This window comes from Homarus americanus, unplaced genomic scaffold, assembly GCF_018991925.1.
Source record: "Homarus americanus isolate GMGI-L3 unplaced genomic scaffold, GMGI_Hamer_2.0 scaffold15667, whole genome shotgun sequence".
NCBI lineage: Eukaryota > Metazoa > Arthropoda > Malacostraca > Decapoda > Nephropidae > Homarus > Homarus americanus.
Genome location: NW_024726107.1, coordinates 3,955,497 through 3,972,029, shown reverse-complemented (window position 1 = coordinate 3,972,029; position 16,533 = coordinate 3,955,497). Strand labels below are relative to the sequence as shown.

The 16,533-nt window shown below is 42.9% G+C and overlaps 1 protein-coding gene across 1 annotated transcript in view; it reads right to left on the bottom strand.

Annotated features, from left to right (window-relative positions):
- Window positions 1–15,086, bottom strand: part of LOC121865361 — a 202,374-nt gene extending 187,288 nt beyond the window's left edge. Inside the window, exons 1-3 of the mRNA XM_042364698.1 lie at window positions 15,048–15,086; window positions 10,965–11,007; window positions 7,469–7,623 (exon numbers count right to left, since the gene is read on the bottom strand). Coding sequence (XP_042220632.1) covers window positions 7,469–7,623; window positions 10,965–11,007; window positions 15,048–15,086 — 237 coding nt within the window. The remainder of the gene's footprint in view (window positions 1–7,468; window positions 7,624–10,964; window positions 11,008–15,047) is intronic.
- Window positions 15,087–16,533: the final 1,447 nt, after the last annotated feature.

Below are 16,533 nucleotides of genomic sequence, written 5' to 3'. Positions count from 1 at the left end.
GTAGGGCAAGGAGATTGCACGCTTCCTGATAGGTTCTGCAGACTTGTCCATTCACTGTCTTGAGTGCTGCATATGATGCTGGGCCACGGATGTGGTGCAGAATTAGTCTCAAACAATAGCATTCAAAGGTGTTGGGGTGAACCGTGTAGACACGACCCAAAGCATTGTCTGACTTTATCCCTGGATATCCTTCAACGTCGGATCCTTGAGCTCTTCTCTGGAACTTTTTCATTGAAGCCTGCCATATGTACAACTTGGGTACGTCAACATACAGGAGTATTTGAGCAAACTCACCTTCCTGTGAAAGCTTGAAGAAGGCAGAGAGGGTCGTATCAGCAGGATTTGCCATTTGATTTTGGAGGGACTCTTCTGTGAAGTAAACTCTTTGTCCATTTTCCAGGTGAACAGCCAAATGAACTACTGTTGGACATCGTTCGTGTATGGGAAAATTAAAATTTCTCCATAGGGCTTCATTGCTGCATATATAACGGCCTTGCTGAAACTGTGTCACCTCATCATGATTTCCATCCTTTTCCAATGCAAAGATCGCTTGGTCAGAGCCTTTGTTGACGTATTTGCAGACATACTTGATGGACTTGACTGAATTGCAGAACTCCACATTGATGTGCGCAGTGAATGCTTTACTCAAAAGAGGATTGTAGGAGACCACCCACTTGTTGTCTACCGTTATTTCACTGTCTGTTCCAGGTTGCAACACTGTTGAAAAACCTCCATCGCCTGGCGCTCTTCTCCTGTACTGAGGATAGCGAATGTGTAGTACTGGTGTTGTAATGAATGTATAGTACGGGTGTTGTAGTGAACGTGTAGTAGTATATATACAAGGATAAAATTACCTATAATACGTGGGATGTGATACGACTTTTCAACCTCCGTGTGGTTTAACGGGTCGGGTCGGGTTGGTTGGAGTTTTTTTGAGACCCCCACATGACACTTGCTATCCATGCCAAGTTTGGTCCGGGCGGCTCATTCGCTAGGCCACGGTAGGATGCCACCCTCCGGGAGGCTCCACGTTGTTCTCACTGTTCAGTCCCCAAAACTTCTTCTTCCATCAATAGTTCATTAACGGTGTATGTAAGTTCCACTACAACGGTACAGCAAAGTATATATTTTTAGCATTAAACTGTTATTATTTTATTATCTAATTATCACTACATATTACACCACCCATCATCACTACATTTAACATAATCCATCATCACTACATATAACACCATCCATCATCACTACATATAACACCATCCATCATCACTACGTATAACACCATCCATTATCACTACATATAACACCATCCATTATCATCACTACATATAACACCATCCATCTACAGATCGGTTTCCGAGATTCTTGTGCGGACACACAAACAAACAAACACAGACAAACTTCTTTGTTATATATATATATATACACACGAGTACTACTTACTACTTTGTTGTTACTCGGAATCGAGTATGACGGTCATTCAGCTATGATACAATGATTTGAGTTATTAAGGGTGTCTCCTACGTTGGTGAGTTCTGATGTGACGAAAGAGGCCGATAAGGGACCGGCAGAGTTCACAGATGTTGCACATGTGGAGGGCTACATCTTGTGCGGCATGGGGGGCGGCAGCATCTTAAGAACATAAGAAAATAAGGAGTCTGCAATAGGCCGGTTGGCCTGTGCATGGCAGCTTCTGTCGAGAGTTACTACCACTCTCTATCATCCATGAATCAATCTAGCCTCCTTTTAAAACTTTTCTGCGTTCCAGCACTTACTACAAAGTTGCTAAGCTTCTTCCACTCGTCCACCACCCTATTTGTGAACCAGTTCCTTCCTATCTCCCTCCTAAACCTAAACTTATCCAACTTAAATCCGTTGCTACGAGTCCTATCGTGCTCGGATATTATAAGTACTTTATCTATATCGTCTTTATTGATTCCTTTCACCCACTTAAATACTTCTATCATATCTCACCGCACTCTTCGTCTTTCTAGGAAATGCAAGTTTAGTTTCTTTAACCTATCTTGATATGGAAGGTTTCTAAGTCCCGGAATCATTTTCGTCATTCTCAGCTGCACCGACTCCAGTTAATTGATATCCATTCTATAATAAGGGCACCAGAACTGAACTGCATAATCGAAGTGCGGCCTGACTAACGCAAGATATAGTTGGAATAAGACCTCTGCACTCTTATTACTTACACTTCTAGATATAAAACCTAATACTCTGTTTGCCTGATTTCGAACATTAATGCACTGTTTTCTAGGCCGTAGGTCCGGGCTTACAAGTACCCCTAAGTCTCTTTCACAAGTCGACCTCTCTAGGTTGATGTTGTTAAGGCTGTATACATTGACAGTATTTGTTCTTCCAACATTAAGTACGCTGCACTTGCTGGTGTTGAATTTCATTTACCATTTTTCTGACTACTCCTGCAGTTTATTTAAATCCTCCTGTAGTGCATTTGCATCCTGCCCTGAATTAATCTGCCGCCCTATTTTGGTGTCATCCGCAAACTTGCTGATGTCACTGCTGATCCCAGTATCTACATCGTTTATGTAGATTATGAACAAGAGTGGGCCCAGTACTGATCCCTGGGGAACCCCACTGGTTACACAGCCCCACTCAGATTTAACACCATCTATGCTGACCCTCTGTGTTCTATCGGTGAGCCATGATTTTATCCAATTTAAAACTTTCCCCTCGATACCATGAGCCTTAACTTTTCTCAGAAGCCTCTGATGTGGTACTCTGTAAAACGCTTTGCAACTTTGTAGTAAGTGCTGGAACGCTGGAAAGTTTTAAAAGGAGGCTAGAGAGTGGTAGTAACTCTCGAGAGGAGCTGCCATGCACAGGCCAACCGGCCTATTGCAGACTCCTTATTTTCTTATGTTCTTATGTTCCTCCTTCGCAGGTGTCCTGCCAGGCAGGACACCTACATGAAGGAGTTCAGTCCTGAGGGTTTCGTTCTCACCCTTTAACACGTCCATCTCTCTCCTCAACTGCTCCAGCTGACTTGACAAAGTAGCCAGGTTCTTCACACACCGTCCCTCTTCCCCCACAACACAACGATCCACGGCGGCCATTTCCTCTGTTCACTAACACTAGCACTGAGGGGCACGTACTTCTCCAAGCTAGGTCAGGTAGGAACTGAGCTCGGTCAGGTCTTTCTGGCGTTGGCGCTTGTCTGCCTCGGTATGCAGTCGGGCTAACTCTGTGTGGTGTTTATATAATGCGAACGAGCTGAGCGTGTGAACCACTGTGGCGTGAGCGAGTGTGTGCACGAGTGCTGTCCTCTAGTGGCGTGATTGACGTGTGCATGAGTGATGCCACCTAGCGGTGTGAATGAAGTTGGATGTGAGTAGATAGATGACATAGCACGAGGTTTTGTGATCATGTATATTATCCTGTGAGACAGCGTAACGTCATCGTGGACCGGAAGGACTTCTACTCAAGAGTTCAAGAACCTGGTTAAACGTTTGACCACTTTCTGTGTGCTGTGAAAGAAATAGCAAATTTCTGTGACTTTTGTGAGTCTTGTTGTTGGTACTAGTGATGATGCATTGAAACGTATGCTTAAGGAGAAAGACCTGAAATTGCAAAGTGCTATCAACATATGCCGAGCTTCAGAAAATGCTAATGTGAGCAGTGCAGTGATTCGAGGCTACGCGAGTTGTATGTTGGCCAAAGTGTCTCGGTACCGGAGTGCCAGTGTACACGATAAGACCGGTTTATGCTTTAGGTGTGGCAAAGACTGTCTTAGGGACACGCAAGGGTGCAAGGCTGTGGATAAAGACTGTTTGAACTGCGGCAAACAAGGCCATTTTGCTGTTGTGTATCAGAAACCCGCTCGAATCTCACGTGTCATGGCTTCGAAGCATCTTCCGAAGTAGTTCTCGAAACGAGGCCCGGGGGCTAAACATGATGATAGAGCCATTCACCGGCTCCTGGCGGGGGTTTACACCCGACTCCGGGACCGAGGCGACGGTCATGGGGCTCGACCTGGTTAAGTCCCTGGGTATTTCTCAGTCCACTCTGGACCCCACAGACAGTGCAGGTCTCTTCGCAGCGGGTCACCATCCGCTCACCTGCTTGGGAACCTTTCCGTCACACCTGGAGCTTGGAAACAAACGCACCAAGACGGTAGTATTAGTCGTCAAGGAGGTGAAGGGAGCCCTATTAAGCTGGTACGACTCCATTGCCCTTGGTATCCTGCCATAGGATTTTCCTGCTCCGATCCAGCCGGTTAAACAGAGTAAGTTGACGGCGGGTCGAAGCAGCCGTGACCCACCCGGAGCGATTCGGGCGTCATCGCCTACTCCGCACAGACATGACCCCACGCCAAAACAGCGCGCAGAGCACGCCGCCACTATAGTTGAAGCCTTTCCGATGGTCTTCGGTGCTTCGCAGACGCTGCGGGAAATGGATGGAGGCCCCTTGCGTATCCAACTCACCGACGATGCTCGTCCTTTTGCTGTTACAGCATCCCGCACGATTCCCTACAGCTGGCGGGCGGAGATCAAAGCACAGCTGGATGACCTGCTTGCTAAGAACACCATAGTCGGGGTGGACTACCCGTCAGCCTGGTGCCACCCTATCATCTCGGTAGCGAAGAAACCATCTGGAGTGAGGCTGTGTGTAGACCTCACGCGCCTTAATCGTTACGTCCGAAGGCCACAGTACCCTGTGTGGCCCCCTCATGACGCTGTAGCTTCCATTGGATCGGAGGCATGTTGGATCACCACCATGGACGCCAAAATGGGATACTTCCAGGTAAAGATTGCGGACGAGGACCAGAACCTCACGTGCTTTATACGCCCTGGGACCGTTTCAAGTTTAATCTGGCTGTCATGGGGCTAGTTTCGTCCGGCGACGAGTACAATCGACGCGGCGATCAAGCTCTCGGGGACATCCCTCGAACGATCAAGATCGTGGACGACATCTTGGCGTACGACACCTCGTACAAAGACCATTTCACCCACGTTATCTCCATCATACAACGTTGTGACCGGTTTGGCATCACCCTGTATAGTGAAAAGTTCATGTTTGGAAGGAACATGGTTGATTTCTGTGGCTACACCATCTCGCCCCAAGGTTACACCGCATACACTTGGGAGGTCAAGGCAAGATGTCGACACTAATCTGGGTGTGTTTGGCCAGCTGTGTGTTTGATCAGGTGCGTGGTGCTGGCTGGAGGGTAGTTTCTTGAATTAACAAGGTGATGATGCCGGTTTGACTAATCACGCTGCGATGAGAACTCAGTTTCATTGTGACCGTGACCTCTTTTGTGTCAGGTCTTAATCTCACTATAATTGCTGTAGGGTGGGTCAACTTACGTGGGTGTACATCTGCGCATCTAGTTGTTGCTATACCCTGTATGTGTTTTTCTTCTCTGGGTTGCATGCTTTGTTCTGATAAGCAATCATTACACCTCCCACCAAGACCAAAGCTTCCATACCAGAGAACTGATAACACATATAGACAGTGGTCATGGTAATATGCGCAGTATCAAGAAGAGCCCCTGAGGCGAAATGCAACCTCACATTTCAAAAATAATACCTCAAAGTTACTGAAACGTATGTCTTTCTACTGGCTTGGTTAGGTTTGACAAAACTCACTATAAGGTCATTTACAAAGTTATATCTCATACTGCATAGCAGTAGACCCCAACCTGTAGTTCGCGGGCACAGGAACCATATTATTATTGTTTTTTTTATGGGGATTAGCCCACCCGGGCACAGGTCACTGACCCACATCAGGGCCTGGGGGCCCACAAGGGTTTATTAGAAAATTGTGAAATATTTGTGATTCTTTGTCAGAGTGAAAACAATAAAAATATGGATAAACTTGATATGACTTTACAGAAAGAGCGAGAGAGAGGAACTACCGTTTGTCCCAAGCCTGTCTGTTGTGTACAGAACGAACGGGTATGTCTTCCACTGAAGAACTGTACCTCAGAGCAATGACGTCTGTAAATCCTTATTGGTTAAGGCTAAATCCCATTGCTCTTATTGGTAAAGTTATTAGTCATTTTGAGGCGCCCACCCCCTGTACTACCTCTACCTTTCTCTTCACGATCACTGACAATTGTTGAAGTTTTTCACACTCTGTCTTGTGTTTCATTTAGTTCGTTGGTGCCCAGGCATGTAACACTACATCTACTTTCAAACATTTCCCGTTACCTCTACAGTATATTAGCACATCTATATAAATATTTAAATATGCATTATATCAGTTGGAAACATGATCTTGACGGCGAAATTAGGGTTATTAACCATGGAAAATCGTTTGGGGGCATCGATTTTACTTCGGTGATCAGAGGTCATTTGCCTAACTTTACCATCATCTTTAAACTAAAAAAAAAAATGTTACTGTTGCAAATCACAAATATGAATAGATCGGGGGGGGGGGACACTGTTATCTCACCCAAAATACGAGACGCTATACAACCTCTCCTTGCAGTCTCATTTGAGAGAAATAAATGCTCGATGTCTAGTGCATCTTCAATTCTGCGATAAGTATATCTATGTAAAACGTCTTCCTCAGCCTCAACCAGTCTACATTTACAAGGAATATATAGGTGCTTAACTGGTATCGTCACAGGTCTTTCCGGCAAGAACAAATACGAAGTTAGCTACCAAACAGAACATGTCTCCGAAAATGGTTATGTTATGTTAATTATGTTAACTTAACACTGAGTATTTCTAAACTCCTACCACACAAAGATCCTTGCTCCCTTTGACCTTTATTTATATTAACCTGAGGCAACCTCACATATACTCGTATTTATAGCAGAGGATCACTAGTGAAGCAGTAGTCCACTCTGACACAAATTTCATGGTGCAGTCGCTCTTGTCGAACACGATGATACCATATGTGGCTGTGGAGCGCCTTATTGCTGTGAAGACCAGCTTTGAAGAATAAGAATCAGTGTCATCTTCAACCTTTTCCTCTTCTGGTTTCTTGGATTTAATCAATCCCCATGAATCCTATATTTATATATACTAAGAAACTGAAACTTCGTCGATGACATGAGCGATATTATCATCGTTCAGGATCGGTATACTGTACTGTAGATATTAAATACTCAAGCAAATCTATGATTGCCCAAGATGTAGGAAAAACTGGCAAGTTGAGTCCGTGGCTTGGTGTACAAACTGATAACCCCAGTTGCTTCGACTGTCCACTGACTCTCTTGGAAACTCGTCAGGTGAAGAGGTCTCTGAAGCTGGTGATGGATGCACTTCATGGTGCTTCCCTCATTTTAGCTAAGCGCTGCTTCCTTAATCTCAAGAAAACCAAAACTCCGCTGGTGGCTCATGCAATTACTCTAACTATCTTACCTTTCATCCATTACTCTAGAGGACACCAAACAATAAAAAAAATAAATTTCCTATTAACACATACCAATAGTTCATAAGATACTCACTTGATATGAATTTCTGAGACAGTTATTTTCCACTACACTCACCCGCCACTTGTTACCGTTGAAATAGATGACGGGGGAAGAGTTGGTATCGAAGGTGATGCAGAAGGAGGACCAGGTCATAAGGGGCGTGATGATGTCCGTTTGTATGTAGTAGCCGTAGGTGGCTGCCAGCACACGCAGCCCTAGTCGGTTGTGGTCTGCGGAAATAATCACTTACTCTCTAGGCCTGTCACGGACTCGTAAAGGCAGTTGTTACCTTAATATTCCCCCTAAAACTAGTGATGGGGGATAAATCCAACTGGTTACTATAGTCTTTTGACTCGATCTTTGCAAATGAGGCCTAGGGTCAATTTGTAATAAGGCGACGTATTTATGTTCAGATACTTTAAGGTGTAATAAGCCTTCTCTGTTAATCTCAGATGATTTCCTCACTTGAGAATGGAAAAATTAGCATGCGAAACGCATTAGTAAAAAAAATATCATAAAGGGAACACGAACATTATGAACAAGTTAGCTATGTAAACTCCCCTCGCTGAGTGACGTCACGCAACATTACGGCCAAAAAGACGAAGATTTTACTTACAGTAAATTTTGTAATCATTTACTTGTTCTCTCGAAAATTATCATATATCAGCATTTAATAGTTATTATTCCATGAAATTGCAGAATATAGATAAGATAAATGAAATACTAAAGCTCGGTTGAATGAACATTTGCACGGTGCCCAGTCTTGTTACAAACGGTTCCTGTAAACACCTAATACACCTGGTGAGGGGACCTCGTCTGTCTGCTAAAATAATCGATTACTACACCTTTTCACATATCCGTTGAGACATTGTTACATAACTATTTGACAAATTTCATAACCGAATGACAGAACACAAATCGAATGACAATCTAAAATAACTGTTCGTTCATGCTAACGGAAGTGATTGACATAAGTTATGAAGTTGACAGACGTGAACAATAAACCGACAGTCTACATATAGTTTGAGAATGTAACAAATGGAGAATGACATACCACCAACAGTTACGTTAGATTGTCATTCGATATGTGTTCAGTCATTCGGTTATGAAAATTGTCAAATAGTTGTTACAATGTCTCAACGGATATGTGAAAAGGTGTACTACTACTGAAGTACTATGGCAGTGTGTAGTAGGACTGCTATAATGTGGTAGTACCACTATAGTGTGTGATAGTGCTATTGGCCGGTGTAGGAGTGAGAAGCTCCTTGACAAGTTCAAGCAAGCTATAGAACGTATTATATGTGGTGTCCTGCCAAGAAGAAGAGTTGGCAATGAATGGTTGTCAAGGGCAGTTGGTGTCAACGGCCGTCTTGACAGATATTGCAAGTCAATATCAGTTCCATTCATTGACAATTGGGATAACTTTTACGGCAGAAGGGACCTTTATGCTAGGGATGGGGTGGCAACCCTAGCTGGATCTCTCGAGAGGGCAGTTCAAAAGATGTCGAAGTCTTTAAACTGCTGGGGGAACATATTAGCACAGGGATCGAGGAGACTGCAGTGGGAGTGGGTACACAAAATGAAAGGTTACAGGGAACTACACCTTTTGACATATCCGTTGAGACATTGTTACATAACTATTTGACAAATTTCATAACTGAATGACATAACACATATCGAATGACAATATAACATAACTGTTGGTGGTATGTCATTCTCCAATTGTTACATTCTCAAACTATATGTAGACTGTCGGTTTATTGTTTACGTCTGTCAACTTCATAACTTATGTCAAATCCGAGGGAATTGAAGCTGTGATTTAAGTTGCAGAAAAAGAACAATAATAGAGAAGTAAGGTAAGAGTGGTGTAGGTGTTGGAAAAAAACCGCCCCCTTACACAGGTGGCACGGAGGCGATGTAATTTACATGATATCAGATCAGGAGGAATAAATGTGATACTGTGGGTAATTTTTGTGTTTAAATGTGAGCTGTAATAACCATTTCTCCGCGCATCTACCTAAACATGTCACTGTGGCTAATGAATATTTCAGAGTGCTAATAATCTTGTAATGGAAATTTTTTCCAGTGTACAGTGTAGTGTAATTCTGTGCAAAATGTTTTTTTGAGGTTACGGAGATGTTGAAAACAGTTCACGGCAAATACTTTATTTGGAGTTAGGTTAGAACATGGGCCTCGAGAAAATTAGAAATCTGTTTTAAAGTAAAGTGTACAGCAAAATGTATTGAAAAGTGTCTGAAAATGTCTGAAAACAGAGGTTAGCTACCTAATTTTTTTTTTGCAGTCTTTTGTGAAATCTCAGAAAAGTGTTGGTTGTATGCCAAGGTAAATTTTTTTTGGGTGCCTTTCTGCACTGGTACCATAGCAATTGTTGTGATCACCTGAGTTAATACTTTGTTATTTACAGACAATGAGGGACAGTGATCATGTGCCGTGTTACGAGTGTTGTGGACAGTGTCGATTTCTGAGTGTACCGGAAGGCCATAATTATATTAATGTTATGTAACAGTGTTATTTGTAATTGACATAATATGGGTGTAGTTTTAATTTTAATTGGAAGTGTTTTACTTATAAGTTGAGGTCAGAATTGGGCAAGTGAATTTATTTGTATAACCTGTGTTGTGTCAGGTACCTGAGTATTTTGTATTTTTTGTATTGTTTCTATTAGTATGATTTTTAGTGCAAAGGGCATTAGTTCTAGCAGTGTAGACTGACTGGCATGGCCAGTAAGTGTGTTTTATGTTTAGATGAGAGCTAATACATGTATAACTTCAGCAATTGCTTTGAGGGGTTGAGGACTCTGTGGTGATATGGACATCTGTGAAAGAATGCAATCTTTGAAAATTTATTGTAGAAAATACATGTAAGGACTCCCAAGTGTGAGTACAACAGAGTACATTGTGAAGTGATAAGTGTTAAAATCATGGCAATTGAAAAGTCATTCAATACTTGTTGAGTACCGAAGGGACAGTCTCGTAAAGTATTACCATATTACCACTGATTTTTTTTGTGAGCGTGACTCAGTTATGTGTCTCAGATTTTTTTTTTGGGTTGTTGACTTCGTCAGTCGTACTGAAGTCACCCCAACATTATAAATTCCAGTTCTTATGAACTGAAGTCCGGAAATCCAGTTGCTGCCTATGTTGTCGAAAGGAAAAATCTCAGTTATGTGTGTCAGAATTTTTTTTGTGGGTTGTTGACTTCGTTAGTCGTACTGAAGTCACCCCAACATTATAAATCCCAGTTCTTATGAACTGAAGTCCGGAGATCCAGTTGCTGCCTATGTTGTTGAAGGAAAAAATCTCAGTTTATGTGTGTAGGAAGTTTTTGCGGGGGGTTGTTGACTCACTCCGGGTGAGGGAGTCACCCCGACTTTCAAATACCAGTTCTTCTGAACTGTGAGATAGGAAATACGTGTCTTGTGTTATGAACCCCAATGTGTATGTCTAGAACCATGGTTTTGTGTTGAAAAGGTGAATTATTATTGAAATGAAGTAGTAATCTGAGGAAGTGTCTGATGTAACTAATTTCCCATTCAGAGACAAGAATTTACATTCCTGAGTATATGTAATTTCATGCAGAGTACTTTGTTGTATCTGTAATGTCAGAGTCACTGTTTATGTGTTAGTGCCAAAATATGTTGAGGTATTATGCTGATGAACTGTTAGGGGAATGTTCCCAATACTATATTGTACGGAAATAAGAATTGATAAGTTGTTGCAGGTATAGGTAGCGGAGACTCGAGTATGAAACGTTTGTCTCCTTAAGTTTTGTTTTATGTATTAAGGTACTGTAATCACGAACTGTTAAGACATGTCGAATGTATGTGCACTACCGCGTTAGTGCTTTTGCCTATTATTCCGCATAATATGAATCTTTGGAAGGGGAAGGCTATGTACTGCGCACCTCATTGTCATCCCTAAAAACCCGTTTTAATTCATATTACGCTACATAATATTCAAATCCACCGCGCTTGTAGAATCTCAGGAGCGTGTTTATCCTCGCGATCCCTCCCAGTAAGCCCCGCCTTTGTGAAGACAGTTATCAATACGTTGTTTATTCCACTTTCTCCTGGGAAGCTCAATCTTGAATTAGTCTGTGTAAATCAACCCAAGTAATTCGCCAGACCTTTGTCAACTGAGGGTCATCTTTGAATGAGTAGCAGTTAGTTTGTTTGTAATTATTGTCATTGTGTGAGTAGCGATCACTGGCAACTCAGGGGTATATAAACTCGAGATAGCGAGGAATCAGCGTTCCCTGACGCTGATTCCCGTTTGTCTCCAGGTATGTTCTGTGTTTCCTAGCCATTCAGTTAATTCAGTCAATTGTAGTGATTATCAGTGTTCACCAGTGTTCATGATTTAACAGTTGAATTGTCATTCACCCAGTGTAGAAGTAATATAACGTAAATACGTCTGTCGTCTAGGCAAGAGAGTTTGTTGGTGTTGTCATGTTTCTCGGTTCCCTGACGCTGATTCCCGTTTGTCTCCAGATCGAGGGTGGGCTTAATTGAAACCCACCGGTCGCTCGGAGCCGGTGGATACCCAGCAGTGGTCAATATAGGAATGATGGCGCTGATTCGTCATGATTAATCGGCTCTACTCTACCTCGTGGGCCGAGGCCCCCAAACCCATCTCGGGTCGGAGTGTAACCGACCACAACAACAGTTGTTAGAGGCGCCAGTGCTATACCCTGGGACAGGCCTTGGAATTATGGTCCACAGTGTGGTTGTATGTGTTTTTTTTACCAGTGTGTTTTATAAGAAATAAATCAATGAAGACATGTTATGGTTTCACCCTTCTTTACCCTTATCGATCTGATCAATGGAAAACCTAACCCAATGCCTAGTCCACTCTGCCCGCTACCTAACGAGCTACATGCTGTCCAGAGGGGGTCTGGTGGCAGCGACCCTTAGGAATTAAGATTAGAGTTAAGTTATCCCCTTAGATTTAGTGACCCCAGTCTGGCAGTATAAATTGGTTATAGAGAAATTCGACTGTGAGGAAGATTTAGGGGTAATGATAAGTAAGAATCTTAAATCAAGTAAACAATGTGTATTTGCTGTAACAATGCTAACTAAGTAAGTACTTTGGGTTCATACAAAGGAGTGTTAGTTACAAGATTAGCGAGTTCATCCTAAAACTATATCTTGCACTTGTGAGAATTCACTTGGATTACGCAGTTCAATTCTGGTCACCTAACTACAGAATGGATATAGAATCCCTAGAAGGAATTCAGAGGAGAATGACAAGACTAATTCCGGGCATTAGGAGCCTTGAGTACAGAGACAGGTTAAAGCATCTTAATTTGCACTCCCTCGAGAGACGTAGGTTGAGGGGCGATGTGATATAGGTTTATAAATGGAAGTCAGGGCTAAGCTAAGGTGACATTAAAAAGGTACTCAAACTATCCAACCAGGAGCGAACTCGCAACAATGGTTTTAAATTAGACAGATTCAGATATAGGTACGAGATAGGGAACATTGATTGTGGATGATTGGAACAAGTTACCAAATATCATCATTAGGCACGAAATAGGTAAACATTGGTTTGGAAATAGAGTAGCGGATGAGTGGAACAAGTTACCAAATATCATCATAAACTCTAATACGCTGGATAGCTTCAAACATAGGTTGGATGGATATATGAGCGAAAGGGTTGGGTGTAAACGGGACTGTCCGGTATGGGTCAATAGGCCCGCTGCAGTTTCCTCCATTCTTATGTTCTAATGTTCTTAACTACTGGATAGTGTGGTAGTACTACTATGGTGTGTGATAGTGCTACTAAAGTGTGTGGTAATAGTGCGTAGTAATAATACTGTGTTGTAAGTATTTCTGTACTGTTTGGTACTACTACTGTACTATAGTATGTGATAGTACTGCTGTGTTGTATGATAGTATTACTGTGTTGTGTGCTAGTACTACTAAGGTGTGTGATAGTACTGCTGTGTTGTATGATAGTATTACTGTGTTGTGTGCTAGTACTACTATAGTGTGTGATAGTACTACTGTGATGTATGATAGTATTACTGTGTTTTGTGCTAGTACTACTATAGTGTGTGATAGTACTACTGTGTTGTATGGTAGTATTACTGTGTTATGTGGTAGTACTTCCAAAGTGTGTGGTAATACTACTATGGTGTATGGTAGTATTATTGTAGTGTGTGGTAATATTACTGGTGTGTGGTAGTACCACTCTAGTCTTGGTGATAGTGCAAAGAATGGTCTTTCTGCTGGGGTTAAGTGAAGGTGTCTCACTAATTTTGGAATAAAATTGACGCTTATGGCTTCTTCCAGATGGTAAAGGGGGGATCTGATATCAGGGATACTGCGCATCAGGTAATTCCAGCGTTGCTTGACTCCACGGGTGAATACCGCAAAAGCCGCATGTGGATCTGTTTTAGAAATATCAGACAGAGCTTGGATTTCCTTCACCCACCCATTTACCTTTCCCGTTACGTACTCGGTCTTGAAGTCCTACGTGCCGATTACCGCGCCTAGGTGTCTTTGGCTCTCCTTTGTTATTTTGAATCACTCCTTTGCCCGTTCATTATGTTCTGGCTTCACAATGAGGAGGAGCTTGCTGACATTTAGGTGGTACCCTATTTGTGGACCACGTGATATTATCAGGTGCCACCACTTTTTGATGTCCTTCACTTTTCCTGCTCCTCTAAGGTCGAAAGCGGTTGTTTAAAATTTTATTGTGTGTTAGAGCACGGATAGGCCTAGTGCCATGGCAGCAGGGTCCACCTGCGTTGTTCCCTCAGCTGACTATGTATGATGTATCTCCTCTTAGGTCCTTGAAGCTTGTTATGTAGAGGTCTGATGAGTTCCTATAGGTGTTTTCAACATGCATTGCAAAGCTTGGACACTTGATCTTGATGTTGCGCAGTGAAGCCTTGCGATTGAGTATGTTGAATGCGTTGGAAGCGTCAACCAGGAGTACTGCCTCACAATCACTCTTCTTTAATATCTTTCTCATGGAGTGAATGGCAGCTTCTCCCCCCACCCCCTGTCAACCTGGTGGTCAGCACATACTTTAGGTTCCCTGCAGCTGCCTTGACATCATCATTTGCATCCTCCATTATGCATTTTCCAATGATCCGTCTCAGCACTTCCCCCACCCCTATAGGCCTACATCCTGGATTTTTATCCAGGGGAATGTGGTGGCAGGCACTCGGAGCATGAAGGTGATGGTAGCACGAGGTTGCTAGCTCTCTTTCAAGGGCGGCGGTGGCATTGCAGAGATCACTTGCTGGTTCACCAAACTTGTTAGTGCTGTGGATGACTCTCCAAACGTCTGTATCCTGGCCTGAAGGGCCAGCCCCTCCCTGTGTCCTCAGTGCTTTTTTCCACACCATCCTTCCTTATTTTCTCGAACATGACAGCATTTGGAGGGATATAGGCTCCCTGGAACCTGATGCCTTCCTCTTCACTTGCAGGGGGATGTTTTTCCTTCAGTTGTTCTAATGTCTCATTGTTTATTGTCAGAACACCACCAAAAGATTCCTCTGTGAGAGATCTTACCGCCAAGGACAATTTTCCCACCCGCATCTTTTTACCCAACTTTCTGGTAATATCATCGGTGTTTTGCTTTCCGTCTCCAATGACTTTTAGTCTCTCCTGCAGTATTCTTACCTCTCGTAGGGGATCAACAAGAGCTCCTTTCTGCCACATTGTCAATCTTTTTTTCATTGACCACACTTTTTCTTTGCACTTAGTCCTTGCGTGTGTCCTCTACTACAACTACTACTACTACTACCGAAGTATGTGGTAGTCCTACTATAATGTGTGGTAGTACTACTGAAGTTTGTGGTAGTACTACTATCGTGTGCAATAGTACTACCGTAGTGTGTGGTAGTACTATTAGTATTACTATATTGTGTAGTAGTACTACTATAGTTATGTTACAGCCTGGATGAGCTGTCGACTGTCTTTCACTCTCCTTAGGTCGTTTTGCTCTGCCTCAGGGGAACGAAAGCATCGGCCCCAAGGCCGACAACAGTTGCAGATATTGACTATGAGACAACAGTCACTGAATGCCGCATAGATCTGCGGCTCATCTAACTCATCACAGCTAGGGTAGCTACTTATGTATTAAGTTATTTAATTTTAAGGTAATAAAATGGCGGCATAGGTGTGGTTATTGGGGGAGGCTGGAGGCCACTATAAAAATAATACAAAAAGAAAAGAAAAAAAGTGCTACTATAGTGTGTGGTAGTACTACTATAATGTGTGGTAGTACTACCGAAGTTTCTGGTAGTACTACTGTAGTGTGTGGTAATACATCTGATAACATCACGTGGTCCACAAATAGGGTACCATTCAAATGCCAGCAAGTTCTTCCTCATTGTGAAACCAGAACATTATGAACGGGCACTGGAGGTGTTCGGTGGAAGTGAGGTCAAAATAACAAAGGATGGCCAAAGACACCTAGGTGCAATAATCGGCACGAAGGACTTCAAGACCGAGTACGTAACGGGAAAGGTAAATGAGTGGGTCAGGGAAATCCAAGCTCTGTCGGATATTGCTAAAACAGAGCCATATCCGGCTTTTGCGGCATTCACCCACGGAGTCAAGCATCGCTGGAACTACCTGATGCGCACTATCCCTGATATCGGACCCCTCCTCCACCCTCCGAAAGAAGCCATTACCGTCGATTTCATTAAAAAAATTGTGAAACACATCCACTTAACCCCAGCAGAAAGGTCACTCCTTCCACTACCACCGAGACTGGGAGGAATAGGATTGACCAATCCAGAGGAGATTGCTACCACCGAATATCAAAATACAGTCAAGCTCACGGCAGCCATCACCGATCACAAAATAGCTCAGAAAGCAACAGGTGAAGTGGATAACAACAAGGTAAATAAGATTCGACGGTCCATTACGACAGAACTACACAACGTAAGAACATAAGAATGGAGGCAACTGCAGTGGGCCTATTGGCCCATACTGGGCAGACCCATTTACACCCAACCCCTATTGCTCATATATCCATCCAACCTATGTTTGAAGCTATCCAGCGTATTCGAGTTAATGATGATATTTGGTAACTTGTTCCACTTATCCACTACTCTATTTCCAAACCAATGTTTACCTATTTCACGCCTTAATCTAAATT